Source organism: Seriola aureovittata, chromosome 15, assembly GCF_021018895.1.
Source record: "Seriola aureovittata isolate HTS-2021-v1 ecotype China chromosome 15, ASM2101889v1, whole genome shotgun sequence".
NCBI classification, from domain to species: domain Eukaryota; kingdom Metazoa; phylum Chordata; class Actinopteri; order Carangiformes; family Carangidae; genus Seriola; species Seriola aureovittata.
This window is the reverse complement of record NC_079378.1, coordinates 1,798,198-1,823,303: the sequence shown is the minus strand read 5'-3', so window position 1 is coordinate 1,823,303 and position 25,106 is coordinate 1,798,198. Positions and strand designations below refer to the sequence as shown.

Sequence of the window (25,106 nt, the reverse complement as noted above, 5' to 3'; positions counted from 1 at the left end):
GACTAGTTCCAGGTCACATCCCTGTTCATCCAGAGTCACAGAAAAATATTAAACGTTTGTGTGAAATTTTGTCCCAATTGCTGTGAAGTCTTGAGTTTTAGCTAAAAATCGTTTTGTGAGGTCACACTGACTTTGACCTCTGACCTTTTGAACACCAAAATCTAATCAGTTCATGCTTGAGTCCCATTGTTGTGGACACGATATATCAGTAAGGCCTTGACAGAACTGACAGAAAAATGAACTGATTACAGCTTGGTGGTTAAAGGTCAAAGGTCACGGTGATGTCACGTTCTCAGGAACGCCCAGAGGGATTTTTCATTAACCTCTGACCTCACAAAACACGTTTTTTTAGCCATTACTCATCAATTCATACAGTAATTATGGGACAATGTAATGAAGTGATGATACTTTATATGCAAAAGGTCAAAGGTCAGCTTCACTGTGACATCATAATGTTCTGAAAAAACACTTCTGGCCATTATTAAATGCTGTGACTCAGGAAGGAGAGACTGTGACCATGTTTCCTGTAACTCGGCCGGTCGATGGAGGAAACAACCAGGAGGAGCTGATTCTAGTTTTATTTTATTTTAAATTATTCCAAACTTTATACCATATGATCGCCCTTTAACCGTTATCACGCACATGCACACACAAACACACACACACACACACACACACACACAACTCTGTGTTATATACTGTAATAACGCTCTCTCTCTCTCTCTCTCTCTCTATCGCTCTCTCTCTCTCTGGAGGTAAAGATGAGATAAAAATACTCCGGGCTACCTGTGAATCCTGCTGTCTGATCTTCAGCAAAAAGAAAAAGGAAAAGAGCACGGCGCTAATTGACTCGCAGAGGTCACGACCCCGGCAGGATTCTATCGATCACCATGACAACTTCACTGACGAGAAGATAAGGACCTGCCACTCCACCGCCGCCTCGGCCTCACAGCTTCACTCTCTCCGCGCGTCATCGATGTGTGTGTGTGTGTGTGTGTGTGTGTGTGTGTGTGTGTGTGTGTCAAACACACACACACACACACACTGCAGCTCAGTCCCGACTCTGTCCAGCTGTAATATGTGTCATATGAATCAAGGCTGGGTAGAAACGCCCCATAACGCACCTGAATTAGTCATGTTAAAAAGTTTCTGTCATTATAATCAAGATGGTTCGTCCTCTGGGAAACATGATTGAGCTCAACAGTTCATATTTTAGATTTTAGATTGTGATAAAGTTGATATTTTTAGTCTTAAGAAATGATAATTTCTTAAGATTCCAGTGTCATGGAAACTTTCACAGCTTGAGAATCGAAAATGTTCAACTTTGCCCCCCAGTGGTAGGATCAGATCTGACTCGCCAGTTTATTTCAGCTTGTGTCTTGTTTTAATAGTTTTTTACAGAGCAGCTCCTGAGATCATCATCGCCACAGTGAAGCCGGATCAGTCATAAAACACACACTGTCGGACGATTGGATACGAGATAACAAACCCCCAGGTGAGTGTAAATGAAGGCCAGTGCCGTCACTGCCAGCTCCACATGGTTTCATCACTCAGGCAGAGACACTGGCCCTGTATTGATTCATATATATATGTATTAAAAAAAAGAAAAAGAGACAGAGCAGAGAGCATCAGTATTATGTCTAGAAACTGCCTGGACGCAGTGATGTGCATTAAAATGTCAGCAGGGAGCCAAAGTGCACGCAGAGCACAGGGTGTTAAATCAGACAAGAAACAGCAAATGACTGTTTTGCATTTCATGTTAAATCAATTTGTATCTCAGTGTTTGTTTAAGTGTTGGCTCGTCCCACTTCCATACAGTCACTGATGATATAATGTTTCTCTGTCTGGCTCCAGGGCAATCATTTTCTGTTTTGAAGCATCGCCCTCTGGTTTCACTTTCCATTAGGAAGACAGCTCCGGAGACTGAAAACCAATACTGTTGATAATGTGTGTTGATAATGATGCACAATACAACACACAGCCTTTTCCTCCCTGTTGAAACCCATTTAGATTCTGCTTTCTATTCACGGCAGCTTTTTCTTTTTTTTTTTAACTGTTTACTTAAAGCTCTGCTAATTGACAATTTTCTAATAGATGATTTTTGTAATGTGAACGAGGTCACTTCACTAACGAACCTCCTCTTTTAGCTCATTGTGTGCTCTCATCTCAGCGCTCTCATCAACAACCATTTACAACAGCAGGTGGCTATTTCCAGCTTCTGATGAGCTCACTGTCCGCCACCTGCCCGGCAACAAACAGCTGACAGACAAAGCGAGAGACTAACTGGTGAAGAAAGTAGAAAATATATCAGATATAGAGCCTGAAGAGAGAGACTCAAAGACTCAAAGACTCAAAGGTTTGCCAGCTCGTCAGCCATTTTTAAGGCAATAATACAATCGGGGTTGTGTCTCTGCAGCTATTGTGAAGTTATTCTGCTCTCTGGATCAGGCCTAATGCCCCGCCCACCACCTGGTCGACAGGTGAAAGAGCAGAGAGTATCAAGATGGTTAGAGGAGGAACCGGATCCAGACCCAGACTCAGATGAGGAGTCTGTTGAGACCAGAATCAGAGACTTAGCGTAGAGGGTTAGCGCAGTTAGCATCTTTTATTTGTTCATGTTGTTTATTAGCTGACAACTGGCAGTGCCTGACACAGTGTTAGCGGTTGTGCTAATGCTAACTCTCGCTCTCTCTGTACTGACAAGGTTTCAGGTGTATTTAGCCCCGCCCCCCTTCCCCACAAGTTGACAGGATTGGTTCCTGAGGTTTGTGACGTATGAAACCCTGAATCTGTGTTTATGAGACTGTCATTGGTTCACTGCAGGTCAAAGTGGAAACACTCAGTCACGGTGTTGATGATTATTTCATCATCATATGTCTGTGTTATATAAAAACATATGGATAAACCAAATCTGACATGACTCAAAACGACTCTTTCTCTCTTTCTCACATTGAGTTCATGTGACATATTAAATATCCTTGTTTAGCATCAAGTCCAGAAATAAATGATCAATATCAGTTAATCTGTGCGTTCGATAAACTGAAACAACAACTCCAAAGCAGCGTCTGAGCTTGAGGAGCAGGATTTGATCTTCTCGTCCGACTCAAAACGTTTGACTGTTCCTTTTAAATATGAGGATGATTAAACTCCTGCCTCTTGTTTCAATAAATCAACTGGAACTTCACATGATGAAATCTGGACCGATCCTCCATGTCGATAAATTCGCCAAGCTCACGCTCCAGAAGTCCGCCCGCCCGTAAACCCCAACACAGTTTACACTGAATCAAGCCATCAAGTAACAGGTAGCCCAGATGCCACCAGTAAATCTGAATTGCCACCTCGAGTGGTGACTGCTGTGTTACATGCCAAGCCGGCCATATGGAGCAGATGCTCCGATCTAATCAGGCGCTTCGACTGTGGCCTTTTTTTTTTTATTGCATCAATATCTAGCAGATTATATGGGCTTAATGGACAGGTGGCCACAGGGTAGAGCATGTGGGAGGTTTAAAACGCCTGAGTGAATGCTGCAGGCGTCATTTGCGACTGTACGTGATGGAGGAACAAACATCAAGTTCAAACTTAAAACTCACAGCTGTTTGAACGTGAGGCTTCGTTCATATTTTCTTTGTGTTCAGCTGATGGTTTTAATGTTTTCTGACTCATTAGATAAAGACGTTTTCTAAGCCTTCAGATTGATCTCCTTTCCTCCGGGCTGCTGGTTGAATGCAGTTCGTCTCTGTGAGAACCAAAGTGCGGGAGGAGGAGACCTGAAATTAAGTATACATGAGCTCAAAGTTAATTATTTAAAACCAGAAAAAAAACTTTTGAAGCAGTTGACTTTCTCAGATGTTCAACTTTTCCACAAGCATGTGAACAGAGCCCAGTTACGACACAGTATCCTTACGAATGACTGAGAAATCACCACCTCGTGGTCGTATCCCTCCGCCGCTCAGACTAGTTCCAGGTTACATCTCTGTTTATCCAGAGTCAGATAACATATGAACCAGTTGTGTGTTTGTCATAGCTGCTGTGTGAAGTCTTGAGTAATGGTTAAAAAAGTGTTTTGACCTTTGACCTTTAGCCACCAAACTCTAATCAGTTCATTCCTGAGTCCAAGTTAACGTATTCACTAAATATGAAGAAGAAACATAGTCAGGTTTTGTTGCTAGGCGACATGTAGCGGTCGTGGTAATGATGACGGGAGCGAAGGAGAGACTGAGTCCACGTCAGGAGGAGGAGGAGGTGGATGGATGAATGTGACACAGGAGAGCGGTGTGTTCGATTCCCACGTCAAACCAGCAGTTCAAGTCGTTTCTATTATCCACGACCGTTCGACAAAGGGTTCGGTGGATGGTGGCACGTCCGGTACTAGACTTCATGTAAGAGAGCAGAAGTCAAGTGTTTGAGTTGCCCAACCTTTATGTTTCTCTGAGTTGATAGTTGAAATGTTGAGTTTGAGTCATTTTCCCACCACATCCTTCAAGTTTGTGGAGCTGCAACTCTCCGCCGCGCTGGTCGCTGCCTCACACGCAGGAACATACTACTTGACATGCTCCGTCTGTAACGCACTTTACATTTTACTGCAGTGCAGCTGTCCATCATGCAGCTATCATCGATTGGTTTCATGGCAGGAGAAAACAAGAGTCCTCTCCTCGTCTGCGAGGATCAAAAGGAAACATGTCGCTACATGTTCAGTCGGTTCACGCTGAGCGGAGCCTCCATTAGTGAGACTGACGTTTCACCTGCGTCTGTGTTTATAGGATCATATGGGCTTAACGGGAAGGTGAACACTGGGTACAGCATCTGGGAGTCTGGGTAATGAGGGTTCATGCACACACACACACACACACACACACACACACACACACACACACACACACACCGTCTTCACACACACTGTGTACAAGCCTTCAGGGATGGCTGCAGGAGTGTAATGGGATTATGAGCAGATGTTGAAGATCGTTAATGTCACATGGAAACTGGGAGGCTGATTGAAGGTCGAGAACTTAATTAAATCATATTTCCAGAAAATTCAAATTCATTTTAGAAAGAATAAATTTATACATGTGGAAAAATTCATTTTTACCATTTACATAAATACGTTTGAGGCTCTTTATTTATTTATTTATTTATTTTTTATTTATTCGTATTTTCTGCCCATTTTTCTGTCTCCATCTCTTCCTGTCAACAGAAAAACAGTCCGAGCAGCGACCACGAGACGAACCGGAGGAACTGCAGCAACTGTTATTTTGAGTTTCAAAGATTCTGGAAACTTTATAATTAACAACGACCTAGAGATCGCTGGGCCCTGGGCCAAATGATTGGCAGGGGGCTCCTCCAATCAGCGTTCATCACTGTCATATAATAAATAATCTGACACCGACGAAAAATGTACGAAATCCAAACTTTCTTTAAAGATTATTATTCCAAGTGTTCACATTAGTAGAATTTTCTAACTATGAACATAAAGAAGAATAAAAACCTAAATAAATATATATGAATATATTATTATATATATTAAATATAAGTTATCTATCCAGCACCTTCTCAGCCTGTTCAGAAGCTCCGCCTCTCCAAATAATATACGTTCTTTTTATTTGTTTATTTTTTATTTTTTGGGACTGTTCAATTCATTATCGCACTAAATCCTAACCTTCGAATCATAAAGCAGACAGTTGTAGCTCCTGGTGTACAGTAACTCTTCCCTTCAGCATGCAGACACGTAACACGTTGACGTGGGCAAAGATTAGCCACATTAACACAGCGGACTGTGTTGGAATCGCTCTCGGTGCTAATCCTGCTCTTTCTGTTCCTGCTCAGGATGCTCGGATAGAGAGAGAGAGAGAGAGAGAGAGAGAGAGAGAGCAGCTCATTGCTCCCTCGCTCTCCTCGTCCGTACCAGCCTAAGTTGTGACAATTCAATCTGTTCGGCTTCGTCTTCCCACATGAATTATGGATGAACCCGGCAGCCTCTGAATATGGTGGGGATTTATGTTGATCGAGCATCCCTGTGCTTTATAACTCCTCCTGCTCGTGTCACAGGCTCAGTGTGGATTTGAAAGAGGTTGTGGAATATAAAAAAAATTTTTAAAAATCAAGGTAATTTGCAGAGCATCAAAGCAAAGCATCCAGTTAGCATGCCTTTATTCCCCTGGTGGCAGACCCAGTGATTGACTGCTGTGTGCTGAAACCCATTAGCTGCATTTACTCTGGCACTGAGTCCTTTCTGATTAACAATTAGCAAGCGTCAGTCCACTTCAGCAGACAATGCAGCGAAGGTGCAGCCGGGGTCATGTAAATAAAGGCCGTGATTTGTGGGAAGATGTTTTTACCCATAATCTAGTTGAGTGCAATTCCAAAACATTTCCAGGTGGAGACAGAGGTTATAGTGCCACTAAAAGGGATCAAAACAACATGTAGTGTTGTTGCTCATTCAGGTTGTTTTCCATTTCCAGACCCCAGCAACCTCTTTTTCTTTTTAAAGGTCCATATCTTAAATATTTTCCGGTGTTTTATCTGAAGTGTTGATCCATATGAAGATGTATGTGTGGTTTTAAGAACCAACTAGAATCGCCTCCTCGTGGTCGTTTCCTCCACCAACCAACCAAGTCACAGGAAACATGCTCGCAGTCTCTCTTTCCTGAGTCACACTGTTGAACAATGACCAGACTTGTATTTGCAGAACATTATGATGTCACAGTGCATTAGACCTTTGACCCCTTTGGATATAAAATGTCATCACTTGATTTTATCCTTACAGACATTTGAGTTAAATTGTGTCATGAGTGTATGAATTTGTGAGTTATGGCCAAAAACGTTTGTGAGGTCACAGTGACCATGACCTTCGACCTTTGAACACCAAAATCTAATCAGTTCATCCTTGAGTCCCCCCTTGTCTCCCTCTGGATGAATTGACTTTCTATCCGTTGTGCCGGGTCAAAACTTTAGTTGATTATTTGTGTCCAAATAACAGAAAACATTTTACTGTAAAATGGTACAATTTATATTATATAGAATAAAATATTATAACGTAATGTTTAGATAAAGTGTCAGTTATAAGCTCTGTTCAAAAGTTTTACTTTTAGTTGTTGTTTGAAACCAATGAGTCAGCAAGTGGGATATTTAGAAGCAAAGTGCTTCATTGTTTTTAAAATTTCTGATCTCAAAAAGTTTTTATCACAAAATTTTTAACCTCAAAAAAATGTGGCCGTAACCTTCTTCTGTCATTTTCATTCTCTAGAGAACAATGAAAATATTTATTGAGGAGTATTGTTCAGCTATAGAAGCTCTGTGTCTGGTTGTCAGACGAGTCGGGTTGATGTACAATACATATACAACACCACTTCAGTATCAGCTTCCTGTTCACATCCCTTTCTCCCATAATGCAACTGTGCATGTGCACGATGTGAATCTGTGTTCTAGATGTTGTGTTCAGGTTTGTCTCCCTCCGTAGTCTCTTGCTTTTCTGATGTTCAAAAATGCTCCCAGATTTTCTTTCTTTTTTTTTCTTCTTCTTCTACACGTTTTCATTTCTGCACGATGCATTTGAAGCCTTCTGTTGTGTCAGCCACGCTCCTCCTCTGTCTTGACTCGCATTGATTTTTGTCAAGCACTCTTCAAATCCATAACTCTGCAGGCTGCATGCAGAGACATACTATAGAGGCAGCGGTGGTGCGGCGCTCGCAGGCAGCAGGTATAATACTGATGCAACAGACACAGAAGAAAAGAAAGTCAGCAGGCATAGGCCGAGAACATCACAATAAAAACTGAAAAGATTTTCTTCTCCCTTCGTCTTGTTTTGTGCTGTTTTTCTTCAGTAAACCAACGTTAAAATTGCCATTTATTTCCTGGATATCAACAAAGAAAAATATTAAAGGTCCCATATTTGACACTTTTCCTGTGTTTTATATGAAGCGTTGATCCATAATAAGATATAGCGCCAAATCATAACAAACATTTTCTCAAGGCACTTTACAAAGTAAGGTCAAGACCTTACAATATAATGGAGAGAAACCAATCAGTTCCCACAATGAGCAGAACGTGGCGACAGTGGGAGGGAAAACTCCTCTATTTTTTTTTTATATTTTAATGGTCCATATTTTCCTCTTCCTATGTGTTTGATTTTGAAGTGTTGATCCATAAGAAGATATAGCCTATTTGTTGTTTTATTTATGGCTTTGTGGCTTCCCTCTGGAGCTCTAGTAACAACAGGTCGCTGAGCCAATCAGAAGAGAGGAGGCTCTGAGCCTCTCTTCTGATTGGCTGACTGTTTTCTGAGTGATCCAATAAAAAATATAGCAGATTTCAGGTAAAAACATTCAGAGAAACCAAATCCTGCAAGGTTTGGATGGTGGGTCCAGGTGGGCGGGGCTTGGTGACTGCTTTGTTGTGACATCACAAAGTTCCAGAAGTCCTGACGGCTGGTTTTAAGGCTCAGTTTCTGAATACAGGCTGTGTGCATTTCTCTGTGGACTGAGGCTTTGATACTTTCACAGTATTGATATAGAAGTTAGACCCTATAATCAAACAACACATTGACAGAGACCTTTAGAGGAGCTTTATTAGATGATCATGATCCGAGGATCACGCTCACAGGATAGGCTGTAAATATCCCAGAGACGGGCGTCCAGATGGTTTATGAACCAGACAACAGCTGAGAGTTTCTTTTTTTTTTTTTTTTTTATTGTTTGGCCAACTCATAGATCCAGTGTTTATTAGCTGCAGCTGAGTAAATTTAACAGTTTCACCTTGCTCAGATTCTTAATAGACTGTTCACTGTGGAAATGAGAATTACTGTTTTTGATGGAAAAAAAACAAAAAACTTTCCTCCACCAACAATTTTGAAATGCACGAACACATCCCTGCAGCCAGTCTACAAAATACTCTGGCTTTGTTCTGTGCTTACAAAGTAGGTGTGGTGGCTCCCTGGATTTCCAGGATTTCCATCAGAGACACAGCTAAGCTTCATTTCCTCCACCGCCGGCTCGGCCTCAGCTGTGGCGAAGGAGCTGCAGGAGGAACCTGATCATGCCGCTGGTTGTTATTTGAGCGATACAACAGCTTTACTTTCCATGACGTTTCCGACGTGTCGATTTTATTTTGAATGGGTGAAATACTCTTGTAGTTTTCTGTCATTGCGAAGTTGGACTGAAACGTCGTGTATAAAAACATTTTTTTTATTTCACTCTTTCACTAAGGCAACATTCATTTAGAGGGATTTCTCTGCAGCATGTTTAGTGTAGCATAAAACCAAAGGCCTTTTGTCACCAACCAGATAAGGTGACAAAAGCAGGAAATGAGCTCAACAACCCCAGCGCTGCACCGTTTAATAGATTTTGAATGGGACAGCCGAACGGAGGGTTTATCCACGTGACACCGCTGAATGCAGAAGTCACCACGGTTTACTCCCCGCTGAGTGGCAAACACAAAACAGCCGCCGTCTGCCATTGTGCATCGAGTGCTGCTAAAATGGTAAAGAGCCATTGTGCAATTGACTGCACAAAACAGATTCAGAAAAGATTCAGGCAGCAAAAGACTGAAGAGGAGAGAAGACACAGAGTGACAGTTTTCAATGGGGGGTGAATAACATTAAAAAAAACAAAAACATGCAGGTTTCTCTTCTCTGAACAAAACGTGGAATAAAATCTAACAATGAAACTTAGTTCAGCCAATCCACTCAAGGAGGAAGCTGTTTCTCTTCCTCACACTTTCTTGACCAGGTGTGAGGTGTTCAGGGTTCGTGTGAGGTGTCATGTTGTCTGCAAGTCTCTAAGATGTGGATCAAGCAGGTGTCCACATGCAGACAGGCTTTATCAGTCTATTACAAATCCTAGCTTTATATATAGTGTACACTGGCTACAAATTGAGTGATAAAATTAAAGGAAACACCTACATAACGTGAGGTGTTAAGGTGCTGAATGACCCCTCCCACTCCCCAAGATTGTGCCTGTATTCATTTATTCACTCGTTGAACACTGTGGCATTAAGTGTTTACAAGTAACGGAATCTGGCCTTAAGTTTTCAGACACTGATAGACACATAGAAAGTGTTTTATATTGACAGAATTAGTGTTAAAGCAAGTTTGGCAGTTTAACAGGGAAGTCAAAACTTTTTGCTTTTGTTTTTCATGATAATCTCCTGAAGGGAGAATTAATGTCAGTTTGTTTTAATTAAAAAAGTGTCCTTAAGTGATTCAAAACAATTAAAACAAAGTGTTTTTCTATTTTGCTTCCTGGCATGTTAACCTTAATTTATTTGTCACTGTTTCAGGATGGATTTACAACATAAACAGGTGGTTGTGAGCCCAGCAAACTGCGTGTCTTATTTCCGAGGTGCACTTGAAGGCAGCATGAGTGGTAAGTCTTGTCAGGGTGATTCAGTCGCAGCTATTTCCCCTACTTTTATCCTTTGTAATCTACTGTCCGTTTTCACCCGGGGGATAAAGTCAATAGTTACATCCTCATTCAAAAACACCCTTTAAACAAATAAATAAAAATAAAAGTCACCCCTCCCTCCCTCCCTCCCTCCCTCCCTCCTCCTCCAGCCGAGGCACAGTGGTTCGCTCCCCCTAGCGGCGGAGCTCGCAGCCGCGGCGCGTCACAAGCCCCGGTGTCCGTGCCCCCAGTCACAGTGAAAGTTGTCTCCGCTCAGAAGAGCGGAGGTCCAGGACTCGCCAGTTTCCCCACCGCCGCTGCTGCTTCACACACACGCCGCTGGTTGTTTCCCGGGGAAGAGATGAGGCGGAAAGAGAAGAGGCTGCTGCAGTTCGCCGGGCTGCTCATAGCCGCTCTCCTTTTCCTCCCGAACGTCGGGCTGTGGTCTTTGTACAGGGACCGAGTGTTCGACAACTCGCCCGACACAGTGGACGGTCCGGGCGGCGGCGTCCCCCCGATACAGGTAAGAGAAAAGCTCGGCCGCGCGCGGGTGGCTCAGTGTGGCGTGTCGTGGCGTGTCGGCGAGGGCTCGTGTCCTCCTCCTCCCCCCCTCCTCCTCCTCCTCCTCCCCGGGTTGTCTCGCTGTGTTTACGCGGTGACGGTTCCCACCAGAAATACTTCAAATGTTAGTTTGTTCGCTGCAGAAAATGAGATTCAGCGGCTGAAACGCTGCGCACTTCCCCCGCTGTCTCTGAGCTCCCCGTCCCCTCCCCTCCCCTCCTCTCTTCTCCTCTCCTCAATACATCAACCTTGACAGTTCCCATCGTGTGTGTGCATTTATGTACTTATGTATGCATGTATAAATGTGTGTGTGTGTGTGTGATGTGATTTACAAGATGGACCCTCTTTCTGGCACCGTGTCAGCGTGGCAGGTCATTAGTTACGGCGGCCAGGATGAGCGGGGAGCCACGTAGTAGCTAACCCGGAGCTAGGCGTCGCAGCGAAGTTGCAGTAACGGGGGAGTTCAGGAAGTTGTCAGATGTTCCTGAAGGCGCTGCTGCGTTCACAAGGTGCAGCTCAGGGTCAGGCTCCGGGGTTGTGTGTGTCCACTCAGTCATGACCCCCCCCCTCCCCCAAATTAAATCCTCATCCTCCTTTTCGCTCATGGAAGTTTGTGTGGGGGAGTTGGTTTGTTGTTTCAGTGTTGTTGGTCACTTTTGTCATTAATTATTGAGTTTATAAAATGTCAGGAAATGTGAGCTTCTCTTTTTTTTTTTTTTTTTTTTTTAGTTTCCCATTGGTCAGATTTGCGTGTTTAGTTGTTTATTCTGTCTTTGTCGTGTCCAATAATACAACACAAAGCCTAATGACTTTCAAGTTATAATGATACAAAAAAAAAAAAAAAACGTAAAATAGCAGCAAATTCTCATATTTGAGAAGCAGGAAGCAGAAAATGTTCCTTTGATAAATGTTGTTGTTAACTTTCCAACTTTGGATAAGTTGTGGTGATACAAGTTTTGAGAGAATCCTGGAGAAAATTGACATAATCAGGATTTTCTATGAATCAGAATTTGGGATTTCCTTAAAGACTTTAAGACTTGTGCATCGGTTGATACTGAGCACTGATCCATTATGGATGTTAAACTCTCTGTGCAGCATGAACAGACACATAATTGTCGTTTATCATCTAATTTGACTGTCAATCATAAAACAACAATACATCTAGTAATAATTCCTGCACTAGTTTTCCTAACATCTGAACCACCCCTTCACATTTAAAGCACAATGTACACGTTGCCTTTTTTTTTTTTTTACTGGTGGGACTTTCCAGTTTAACAAGTGGCCAAATTTCTGACATTTTTCTAACGGCTAACATAGTTCCAAGGGGCTGCACAGCTTTACTTCCTGTTTTAGAGCAGTGCAGAAGAATTGATTTATGGGGAAATTGATTTTATCCTGGTGTGAAACTAGTCGCTGATACTCTGATCCAGGGTTTTAGCAGGAGCTGATGCTAGTAACTGCAGCTAGTATCAGTTTCATTTACCCATATCAATGTTATTTCCTCCTTCTAATGATGCATTTATGACGACATCCCATGTCCGGTTGCAGTCAGGAATAAGTTGCATCTTAAACAGGGTTTAAAATGTGTTTTGACTGAACTGCAGACAGAATATTTTCATCAAGACTCTGAAAGGATTTTGGGAATAACTTCACAAGATGGTGCTTTCAAGGTCTGTTTATTTCTCGAGGAATACAGGGGCCTGTTTATGTGGCTTGGATTGAATCATCAGTGCAGAAGTCATAAAAGCTAAAAGGGGGGAAAGAAAAAAGATGAGATGCACAAGCTGTTGTGTTGGTCCACATAAAAATTCAAAAGAACCCAAACCCAAACGGAGCCAGTGTGGCAGACAATAGTAGCCCCTCTTATTCAAATGAGACAGAATCTGCTGAATGGAGGCTTTCATGGGTGGTGTGTGTGTTAGTGGTGGTGTGTGTGTGTGTGTGTTAGTGCTGGTGTGTGTGTTAGTGCTGGTGTGTGTGTGTGTGTGTGTGTGTTGGTGGTGTTTATCCAGATGCAGCAAACTTGCTTGACTGGACTCTATTGTAGGTGTTTAGTGCGAAGGACTGAGTGAAGCTCAGCACTGATGCGTTACATGTATCTTCATGCAGAATTAAACTAGAATAATGTATCAAATGGTTCCGGAAACAATTAATTTCACGATCTCTTCATTGTTCGGTCCATAAATCCACATCAAAAGTCCACAGTGTTGTCTCTCCCCTTGTCTTGTCGTTATCAGCGGCTGAAGCTAATTTGCAGGCTGGATCGTGGGCGATGATAACGCCGACTTGTTCTGCACAGATTCCCTCCAAGGATCTCTCTCTCTCTCTATCTCTCTCTCTCTTTCTCTCTGCTCAAGTTTGGATTTGATATTTTCAAATGACAAGAAATGTTACGAATGGGATTAAGGGACATCTACAAGACCGGGGAAAATCCTGTTACAATTTAGCAAACTGTGATAACAGCTGTCAACCAACCCAGAGCGGTTTGATCACAGACAGGCTGATTTGAGAAAAAAAAAAAAAAAAATGATGCTGACTTTCTCCAATAATGGAAGAGCTTTTTAAGGCAAACAAACATTTGTAAGTAGTTTAACAAGCCTCAGATCCTTCAGCCAAACAAGGTCGGCAGGTTTTTAAACCACAAACGCCTCGTGTAAAAACAGCCGTGACTGGAACATGCCGACCTGATTCTCTCCTGCACATTAGCTGTTATTAACTATTGTTCCGCTGTCATCACCTGAGCGGAGACGCAGACGTGGTGAAGATGTAATTCAATTAGTGGGCTTTGCCCCGAAGGTTAGTGTTACAGGTATGGGTGTGCTACTGACATGAAGTGACGAGCAGAGGTGGACAAAGCTCACAGCTCCATGAGTCACAGTGTAGGTCAGATATTACTCCAATAAAAGTGAAAGTTGATCTGTCAAATTCGTATTTATTTATTCATCTGGATTCCCATCAGCCACTAGCAAGGTAGCTACTACTCTTCCTCCTCAACTGAACAATTACATCATAATGCAAAACAATAAAGAAAATAAGAAAATAACGTCAAATACAAACCAACAGTAAAACTACTAATAATGATAATAACAACAGTGACAGGTTCCCACGCTTTAAACAGTCAGTAAAACATCTGACACTGAAAACAAAAGCAGCTTATACAGTGACCGACAGCCCTGAAATAAGTTTGAAAAACACAATGGAGATGAGTGACCTGGAGATGAGACCTGACGGATCTGTTTTACCGGTCTGCACGGCGGCTAGCAGCTCAGTGGAAAAGGAGCCAATCGGCTTTTATTAGCAGGTTTACACATGTTTAAGAAAAGAAAGAAAAAACCTGCTTATAGCTGCTAATTGTTGTGGAAGACGGTTATGACATTGCATCGCTAGGTTTAAACTGAGCTGTTCAAACATGACTGAGTGTAGGAGTTGGCTGTGATTGGTTTTTCCTCCTGTGATGAACACACTGTATGGTGTATCACATTTATTTTCAAACTAAAAGCAAATGCATTCCACTGAAAGTAAGAGTACTTCATAGAAATGTAGTGGAGTCACAAGTACAAAATTTGTCTTTTAAGTGTAGTGGAGTAAAAGTTATAATACTACTCGGGTAAAGTAGAGATGTCCAGTACATGCAGGACACTGGCCTCAGCCCAGCACAGTGTCTTTCTCCGAAGGCGTTGACCCCTGCACTGAGCTAATGCTAACACCACTGTGTCAGCTACAGCAGCTATAAGTGGTGTAGGCCGGGGGATGAGTGTTTCATACTGCTGTAGCAAACAGGAGCTGCTTCAGAGCCTCCCCGCCGTGACAGTGACAGAAAGGTAATTTGCACATTTCCACGTCTCTTATTAAGGATGCCTGTTGAAGCAGAGGTGGCTCAGCTTCCTCCTGTCTGCTCCAGCAGCTCAGGTTAAGTGGAGATTAGAGGAGATGAGAGCGGCAGGTAAAAGTAAAAAAAATAAAAAAAGAGGCTGTTTCACCTGTTAAGTTTAGATTTTCCTTAAAATAAAAACCCAAAACCTTAAGTCCTCTCCTTCAGCTTTCCTTACAATGTTCATTGAAGTATTTAATGTCTTCCCCTTATCTTGGTCTTATACTTAAGGAATCACTTGACTGATTATTTCTCTCATCACATGTCTTGTGTTGAATAAAAACATCACATGGATGTTAACGTGGGGGGTCTTTAATTAGTGACTCTAACTTGCCTGTTGGCGTGAGTGGTTGTCAGGACGATGTGTCGTCTTGCTGGCTTCTTCTCTTTAGTCTCTTTAACTTATTTGGGACCAGTTCTTCCACCAGTTCTTGATGTGGGACAGCCACGTCGTTTTCACCTGAGACTGTTCGATGATGTTTTTTCTGTTGCTTGCTTGACAGTGTTTTGTTGTATAAATCTTGTATTGTAAATCTCGGCTGTTGTCCCCAGTCTCAGCTGTGGCACAGCGGCATGTTCAGCAAAGTTTGCAGTGATTTTTAGGTGTTTATTCCCGGGACAGTCCAGGATTTGATGATGACGAGTATCACATGCTGCGTCTGCACTGTCGCTGATGTGAATATGTTGTTCTCCTTAAAAAAAGTTTGCAAAAGTCGTCTGACCTTCGACCTGAACTTCTAACCTTTGAGTTTAGATCGAGAGAGCGGAGGCTCAGCTGCCTCCAGCGACTGTAACTCAGGACTTCCTGTAGCTGCTTCGCTGTCGAGGCAAAATTCAGGCTTTTGGTGTGAAGCACTTTCAGATGGAACCGGCATGAATTATTGATTAATCAGTCGACTGCGAAATGAATCAATAATTAACCTTTTAAGTCACAACTTCTGAGATGTGAGGAGCTGCTTTTCATTCTCTGCCTGGCAACCAAAAAATTTCAAAGATGTTCATCAGGAAACGGGTGTCACTCGTTGTACTCATACCTTGACAGGTAATGGTCCTTATTGTTGAAAATTACTCTAATTATCAACTAATAATCCAAAGGTTAATTGCTAGGAGCCTTATATAAGTGCTAGAGCCCCACCCAGCCTGAACAGATCAATGTATGTCAGCTCACGTGGAAACATAGCTCAGACCACATGTTCCATATCTCCACATAGTTTTCATGGTTTCCCAGGTCAGGTTCCATTCCTGGGGCCCAGTGGACTCTCTCTCCCCCGCTAACTGGATGTAATCAGCAGTGGTAGAAGTCCAGAAGATAAGGTGTGTGCTGTTGAAGGGGAAGCTGACTGAGATTCACGGCCCTGTCACAGACAAATGAGAATCATACAGGCTTCTGTACACTGGAGGCTACATTTATGAGCCACACGCTGTAGGCTGGATTACTGTTCATTCATCACTGCGGGACCTTGGGCATTTCGCCTCTGACACATGTACAGCACACTGCCTGACTTACCCGCACTGAGACACGCTCTTAAATATATATATATATATGTACTGCTCTCAGAGCCAGGAGAAGGTCAGTCAGCGACCGTCCGGTCTTATTAATGAGCAGAGCTCAAAGTAAACAAGGGCGAGTTTGTAGAACGACTCGGGACAAAGACACGTCATCAGAACTTCTTGTAATTACTCCTTTCTGCTTCAGGAGCTGCAAATTGTACAAAACCACAAATCCTTTCTCTAGAACAAACTGGTTTTCTGAATAAATACCCCCAGTGCTTGACTCAGATTTTGAATTCCCTGGCTGTCTGCTTGTGATGTATTCCTACCCCACAGTCACAATGCAAATCAGATATTTGTTTGACCCCTCTGTGCTCCAGGACTCCCAGGGGCCTCAAACAAACACTGAAAGTCTCGTCCGTTTTTGAGGAAAGATAAACAAACCCTTGATGCTTTATTCATTTCCGTCTTACCTACTGGAAACTGTTTTGTTTTTTTTCTTTTGGCGAGCACATTGTGGCTGTAATTAGGCGGCGAGTGTGCAGAGGCATGATTGGACCTTATGAAATCATTTAATGGACTCATTTAGTTTGTAGCCGTAGATTGTAGAAAAGCTAATATTTTCATAGCAGCATATCGTGAGGGGAAAAAACTGGAACTCCCTCTGCACACATCGACATAATGATGTTTATTATGCAGCCACTTAAAGGTCCGTATTTTACAACAGACAAGTTTCTCCACCAGGGTATTTACTGAGTTTACCAGGTTAAAGTTAAAGCTCCTTTTTTTCTTCTTCTCTTTTGTTTTGAAGTGTTGATCCATAAGCAGATATCAAAACCATCTCAGTGTAGTTTTACATCTCCTCTCTCAGGCTTCTCTTTGCAGCTCTAGTAACAACAGGTCGGTGGGCCAATCAGAAGAGAGGAGGCTCTGAGTCTCTCTTCTGATTGGCTGACTGTTTTCTGAGTGATGTAATAAAAATAAAGCAGATTTCAGGTGAAAACACTCAGAGAAACCAAATCCTGCAAGGTTTGGATGGTGGGTCCAGGTGGGCGGGGCTTGGTGACTGCTTTGTTGTGACATCACAAAGTTCCAGAAGTCCTGACGGCTGGTTTTAAGGCTCAGTTTCTGAATACAGGCTGTGTGCATTTCTCTGTGGACTGAGGCTTTGATACTTTCACAGTATTAATATAAAACCTAGACCTGATCTATAATCACACTACACATGGACACAGACCTTCAGACTGGAGGAGCTTTAACAAATAAGATAACCTATCAAATGAAAGGCTTTTCCCTCAGCAGATTTGTCTGTGTAGAAGAAGAAGCGGTCGACATGTTTCCCATCACTAAAAGTAAATTCCAGGAAGTGGGCCAAACTAGTCGTGGTTTAGTCATGGTGTAACTGGAATTTCTGATGCCTGGCTACAGTTGTCTGTAAGGCCCGGTCCTTCAGCAGAGTCAAAACTGTTCGACCCGCAGCTCCTCGTCTGTTTCCTCTCCGTTTCTATTCTGATAAACATTAAAGTTGAATAAGAGTTTATTCCGTGGTTCTGTGAAAAATCTCCTCCTTTCTGCTCTATCGACATCATGTGGGAGAGAGGGAGTGATGTTTCATGCCAGTAGCAGGCAGCGATTCTCACAGCGCTCGGGAAAACCTCCAGGCTGCACCTGCAAGAGGCGCGAATCCGAAAGTGCACAGAAACCAAATTGAAATTGAACGTGTCTCGGCTTTCCCCTCGCAGAAAACCGCTCATGTGGATCGCACCACACGTGCACACGAGGCATCTGGAGACAAACGCAGCCTCCTTTTTTTTAAGGCGAGTTTTGGTACTGGGAGTAATTTTAGGCTGTACTGAATTTTTCCTCATGACTGTGAACAAGTGTGGGGAAATGGAGGCCCTCTTGCAATTAAGAAAATCACATCAACTCTATGAATCCTGTGAGGTTAAGAGCAATTAGAGCGGCTGTGAGAGCAGGATTAAGACAGTTTAACGTGGTTTATGGAAACAGTTGTGAGAGTTCATTAGAGTTTATTATACTGCAGACTGCTGTATGTTCACGTTTGTGTAAAAGACTTAACTTTTTGTTTGTCTGGGTGTTAAGCCTGCGAGAAGGTTAATGTCTGTGTGAACCCGGAGAGGACACGGTGCACGTGTTTACTGTCATCGTAATGAGAGGGACTTTTATCAGGTTGATGTAAAAAGAAAAGAAAATTCAGACAGGTATTCTGTGATTGTGACACAACAACATGCCAAAAAGTTACTTCACTATGAAGCGGGGTGGATGCTTCCTTTCTATTGGCCGTGCTGGTGTTCGTCACCTTGGACTGTCGCTGCACGCGCTCGTACGTGTGACGATAAGAGATTTGTCGACTGTTGTTAGGAAAGAAAAGAGCATTATTCAGTGTTTTGTGCCAAAATTAACTGATTAATCACGAAAACAAACAGGATGTTAATAGATAATGATGATAACTGTCGGTTGCTACCGATAAACACGTTAGACTGTGAGCAGGAGAAAATGTATTAATTTATTAAAATTTTATAATTTGTTTCTACAGACTTCACATAGTTGTGTAATAATGATGTTTCCATCTCATCCATATGTATTACATGTTTGTATGTACAACAGAATGAAATCGCCCTGCTGCAGGATTTGGTGATGAGGAGGAAGGCTGTTAGCGTCACTACCTGATGTAGTCTCACTGAGTTGTGGGCTAGCTGCGCTCCTGGACTGGGAAATGAGATTGTATCTTTAATGTGTTAAGCCTCTGGAAACGAGGGAGACTGAGGGGTGAAAGTCATTTGCAAAGACAAGTGGAGTTACTCGCTGCAGACTTAAGTCGTTGCACTTTATCACTCAGAGCTGAGAGAGAGAGGAGGGGGGGGGGGGGGGGGAGGAGGGGTGAAACACCTCAGGAGAAAAAGGCAGAGCGAGCGGGAAAAAGAGGTGTTTGTTCACAGGCTGACTTTGTTGGAGAGCGTTTCCTCCCCGGGTTTCCTCGCACAAGGCAGACGTTGACTCGCTGCTGGCTGCGGCGCAGACTGAGCGCGTGCAGGAGCCGCTCTGTATGCCTGTCAGGGATCCGCTGCCCCAGATCAGTGCGAGGAGCCAAATGAGGGACAGGTGCAGCAGACAGCCTGTGGATACGGAGCGAGGAGTCAGGCTTTTAATTACAACCACGTGGGTTATGGAGCCGCTTCTTTTTTTTTTTTAATGTTCAGATGATTAACCTAATCCCTAGACGCTAATTTAAGGCTAGCTCTGTGCTTCATGGTGCAGAGCCTCACAAAGAATGAGATGCACTCTTAATGTAGTAAGTTGAGTCTATTTAGTGTTTTTCAATAGGTGTGTTTATCGTCTTCACTGACCTGGAGTCAGATGTGAACGTCTCTGGCCTCTAGATGAAATCTGTGTGTGTACAAAACCTGAAACGTGGTCTTTGCACTGGTTTGATAAAGCTCTGCTTATGCATCATTCAGCACTGCACACTTCAGGCCTAATAGAGCTGTGATGTATCCTCATTATCACTCAGCATAGAAACACAATGGTTGTGTAGGTTTGTGTTATTGCCATCAGTTTTTAAAGGGGCACACCACTGATTTAACACCACATCTGATGTTATCTCACATCTGGTATTCATACAGTGAATGTTTAATACACAGCTTGTGTTGGATGTTCCTGAACTGTATTCTGGGAATTGTAGGATGCAGCGTTTCTAGAGCTTGACCTGACTTTGCTGCTTTTTTTAAAACCTGATGTTTATGTTCTGGTGCCATGTTGGTCTAGAGGAGAGAGGGTGTTAACATATGGAAGTCCCTCAACTTAAATGTACCAGACAGTCTAAAGGTCTGTCCATGTGTAGTTTGATTATAAAGCAGGTCGTCAAGACTTCCTGAACTTTATGATGTCACAACGAAGCAGTCACCAAGCCCCGCCCACCTGAACCCACCATTCAACACTTGCAGGATTTGGTTTCTCTGAGTGTTTTTACCTGAAATCTGCTGTGGTTGAGAGGCTCAGAGCCTCCTCTCTTCTGATTGGCTCACCGACCTGTTGTTACTAGCGCTCTAGAGAGAAGCCTGAGAGAGGAGATGTAAAACTACACTGAGATGGTTTTTGGTTCTTAAAACCACAAATATATCTTCTGATGGATCAAAACTTTAAATAAAACACAGAAGAAGAGGAAATTTCAGACCTTTAAATCACTGCAGTGTCTGTTCAAACTCAACTTTGTTTCTGAGAAGTAATATTTTACCTGTCAGTTTGATTTGTCGAATGGCTCTAAATTCTACTTTACTCATCCATCTAGTCGTTATTGAGATATGTCGGTCTAATGGACTGTAAATGGACTGCACTTAGACAGGACTTCTCTAATCTTAGAGACTCAAACAGCTTTACAGTGCGTCACATTCATCGGGGGCAGTTTGGAGGAGCCGGGGATCGATGGGGTCTCCGCCGCGAGGTCTATAAGGGCAGCCCCACATCTGTACCCTCGGCAGCGAGGCGTCCACATCTGTTCCAGGTTGGCTACAGAAGTGAATCAGTAGAAGTTCAGTAGAGTCCTGTTTCTCTGTGATAGTGAGGTCCAACCGCCTGGACCCCGGTTCTGACCCTTGCTCTCCTCATTATCAGCTGCTGGTAACCTTGACGAAGCACAAATTAAAAGTCACCTGCTGTTATCATTACTGTTACTCATTAGCCAGAGTCCTGTGTAAACTCGAGCTCCTCCTCCCCTCACATCGTCTCTGTTGTGTTCAGGGATCTTAATGTTGGCTGCGAGAATGTGTTTGATTTTTCTTTTTACTGCTGCTGGAAGAAAATGTGTACTTGACCACAACACCTGACCTGTGATGAGTTTGTATTTATTAAAGGAAATGCAGCAGAGAGATAATTTATTTTCTTCTTCTTCCAGCAGAACACTTTGATGCCTGAAGTGTGTTTTCTCTTTTTTTGTAGCTGGTACTCGGAGACCGTGGCATTTAAAGGCAGTCTGCTCTGGGCTTTGTGCATATGAGATAAAAAAAAGTGTGTGTGTGTGTGTGTGTGTGTGTGTGTGTGTGTGTGTGTGTGTGTGTGTGTTCAAAAGACAAAGTAGTATTTTTCTCTGCTGGCTGCATAGCTTTAAAGATCATCGTGATAAGGCGGACCGCAGGCTTTTCACAGACGCGGCAGTTAAAGCAGCCGAGCATCATGGGAAAAGCAGGAAGGGTTTGGAGCGTCCGAGCAGATGAGCCAGTTAACCTGAGGCTGCTACTGTATGTTCTCCTCGCTCAGCCGTGTCCACTAACAAACCGAGCAGCACCTGCCAGAGCTGCGGTGTGTTCACACGCTCATCAGAAATGTGGTTCTTCTCTGAACTGGTGTCAGAAACGAAACGAGGAATCCTGCTTCTCCCGCTGGAGAAACATCGTTACCTGGCTCATATAAACCTTTTTATTGAGCTTATTAAAACACTGTCTTTATTGTTTCTTATAAAACCTGAAATGGTCTCAGCAGAGAGAGAAAGTACAGCTGTGGCAGCAGCAGAGGGGAGTGATGACGAGGACATTGTGTTTCAACTAATTCAGCACAAAACTCTCCAAAGCAATGCAAAGACAATAACTAATCACAGTTCCTGAAGTCTGACAGAACGAGCTCCAGGATCCAGAACCTTGTGATTGGTATAGGCCATTACATCTTGGCACCAATCTGTTTAAAGGGGCGGATCCAAGGATTTTTTTTACTTTCCCTACCGGTGGGACATAGGGCAGTTTCCCAGATGTTCAACAGGAAATGATGTTTGAATGTTGATCACCTCGAGGGGATTTCTTCTAATCTTCTCAAGAATTGACACACTAATTATGACATAATTGTAAGTGACGACATTTTATTTTCAAGGTCAAAGGTCAACTTCACTGTGACATCATAATGTTCTGGGGGTGTGTGTGGCCGTAGTCCCTGCAGCTTGGCTGGTTGGCGGAGGGATACAACCACGAGGCGGTGATTCTAGTTCCCTCATGTAATACTGGCCCTTAGGAGTTTTCTACAACAACTCAACTATTAGGACTTAAATCAATACGGAGGAAGAATTGATTGTCACGGTCAATTATTTTCAAATCTTTTGCTATATCATTTTAATTAGCTGGCAGAGCTGTTCTTGAGGGAGAACAATGATGCGTGGAAACACAGATTTGCAGAAGAGGTGAAGTTGTGCCGGACCCCCGTCCAGGTCAATCAATGAAGGAAATGAGTTAATGTCCTGAAACGCAGCCGAGCAGCGAGTCTTTCAGAAAGTTGTCCTTATTAAAATATTACAGTTATTGAATGAATTTGAGGTTAAGAAGGATCGGAGGCAATAAAAGCATTAATGAAGCAGTTATTATAAAACATTGATTTCTCCATCTGCTGTCAACAGCAGCTGAGAAAACACAAAAGACCTGCTGATGAACAGCTGAGATCTGCAGCAGGTGCCGTGCACTGTGGTGGCAGAGGTCGGCTCTGTTGGTGTTCAGCTCCCCTCACCCACGCTGCCGCCGTCGTGATTCAAACCACCAACTTTCCACAATGAAACCTTTTCTTCTCTCACCGTCAGCCCCACTGCCGCCCCGCCTCCCCTGTGAAGCGCGACGTGCCTCGTCCCGACAGATCGCGGCGCACTAGATGTTTCCTTTAGTGCAGACTTTTCGGAGGGGGAGGGGTTCGAACCGAGGCAGTCGGTCCCGTTTTTCTGGTCTTAAAGCAGTTTTCAGAAATCACACTGCAGCACTTCTGAACAGCTGTTTGAAGATTGACGCGCTGTCTCCGGAAGAAATTGCTGCATTTTTTGCTCTGCTAGACCGTGGCATTTCTCACTGAGCTACTTGCAGCAGCAGCAGGTGATGTCACCGTTAGCATTTATGATGCTTTGATCATTACAAACAAACACACACACACACACACACACACACACACACACACACACACCATCCCCCCACAACCTGTCTTCATCCTGGATCAAAGTCGGGAAATTTCCTTTTTTTCTTTCTTTTTTTCCCCTCGTCTTGTAAAATATTTCATTGGTGCTGATTGGAGATGTAAAACCATGTGTGGAGAGACGAGCTGTGTGGGTGAGGAGCAGCTGAATGAAATAAGCTTTAAATGCTGGGAGTTTTTCCAAGCTCAGGGAAAAGGCTGAGGTGGAGGCTGATGCAATGTTAGTACCGGTCCAGGTTAATGTCCCCAGTAACACAGCTGCACAGCTACCGTCCTGTTGCTCTTGGTGTTATTGAAATAGTTTGTCTGTGATGTTAATGAGCTGCTCCTTTTGTTGTTTGCAGGACGGACACGAACAGACCTTTTTAAACAGGCTGAGAAAAATGTGTGTCTGGGATGTAGTGACAGCGTTTAGCTTCGACAGTAGCATATTAGCATGTTGTTCGCTTCTTTTTCTTCCTCTGCATCAAAGTGTTTGAGTATCTTCAACTGTTGTTCCTGTTGCACCAGCAGCTTGTGAAAGTAAGAGGAAGTTATTTTAACGGCTAGCTAGTCTTGTCTCTTTCTGATGCCCTGAAAGTGTAGCTCTCCTCACGGCGCCACCACCCACCTGCAAGAAACCACGTCAGGCAGCAGAGAAGACTGACACAAAGCCTCTTTAACTGGTGCAGCAGGTATCTTCATAAAGAAGCTAAAAACTAATGTAAATAGAAACGGTAGATGTCAACCTTAAGCATTCCCAAAGCACGAGCACGTTGTGCTTTGGGAAAAATAACTTCTGACATGTTATAGAATTCAACCAGACTGAAAATGTCAACAAGTTCCTAATGGCACTGGCAAGAGTTCAAACTCCTAAAATAGTCAAAGAAAAAGAAAAGATTGGATTTCAATGCAGTGAAAGAAGCCCTTTCATATCAAGTTTTTCTTCCCTGCGGGAAGGAGGTCAAAGAGGGTCATTGAGTGTTTTCAGACCTTTGCACTGCCTGCGGGTCCGGTGGATGTTTGAGAAGGCGGAGAAAAGCTCTCTGTGGTTTTTGAGGTTGTGCACACACTTTTATCAATTGCTTCTTTTTGGAGCTGTTGAGCTTCTGTATCACACTGTTCTCATGAGGGCGAGCACGCTCTGTTCTGGACAAATGAAATGTTTCCGAGTCGATGGCGCAGGATCATCAGGAAAAAGTTACAGTTCCCCTGCGGATGTGATGTAAAGTATGCAAAGTTACTCAACAGTGTTTTCCTACATGAAACCCTCCTCTCCTCTCACTTCCTGGTCGATAAGTTCTGGATAAGGCCTTGAGCCCCGCCCACCACCTGCTGGCTCCAGGTGGACAGGTGAAAGAGCAGAGAGTATGAAGATGGTGAGAGGCGACCACAGTCCACAGCGCTGTCTTTGGATTATCCAGTGTAAGCAGAGTCATTTATTATTGATTAATTATTGAGCCTTCCAAGGTAATCGTTCCACCTTTTGAGCACCACAAACAAAACTCCCCTTCCGGACGTCTCAAAACCTGAGTCAATCAAACCGAATCAGGGCCAGATACCAGGGGAGCTCAAAGAGAAAATATGAATGGACCTTTTAATAGACGTGGCCTCTTTTTTTTTTTTTCTTTTTTTGGTATCTTAATCTTGAATCTGATGAGTCATTTCTGCCTCTATTATGAGCTCTTTCACTGCGGAGGTGAACTGGTGCACGTCGGTGCATTAGTCTCTGTAGCCGGCATTGATACGAAGCAGCGGCCTGAAACAAGTTGATAGATTTACAACATGTTATTCCATTATGAAGCAGCCACTGAATGGGGATCTGTCTAACAGTTCTCAAAGCACTGGCTCTGCCCACTTTGTTTCACATTACTATCTCA

At 43.3% G+C, this 25,106-nt stretch overlaps 1 protein-coding gene across 1 annotated transcript in view; it reads left to right on the top strand.

Annotated features, from left to right (window-relative positions):
* Window positions 1–10,544: 10,544 nt before the first annotated feature.
* The window catches only part of LOC130182613 (polypeptide N-acetylgalactosaminyltransferase 10-like), a 74,960-nt gene continuing 60,398 nt past the window's right edge, over window positions 10,545–25,106 (top strand). Inside the window, exon 1 of the mRNA XM_056397664.1 lies at window positions 10,545–10,896. Coding sequence (XP_056253639.1) covers window positions 10,735–10,896 — 162 coding nt within the window. The 5' untranslated portion in view covers window positions 10,545–10,734. The remainder of the gene's footprint in view (window positions 10,897–25,106) is intronic.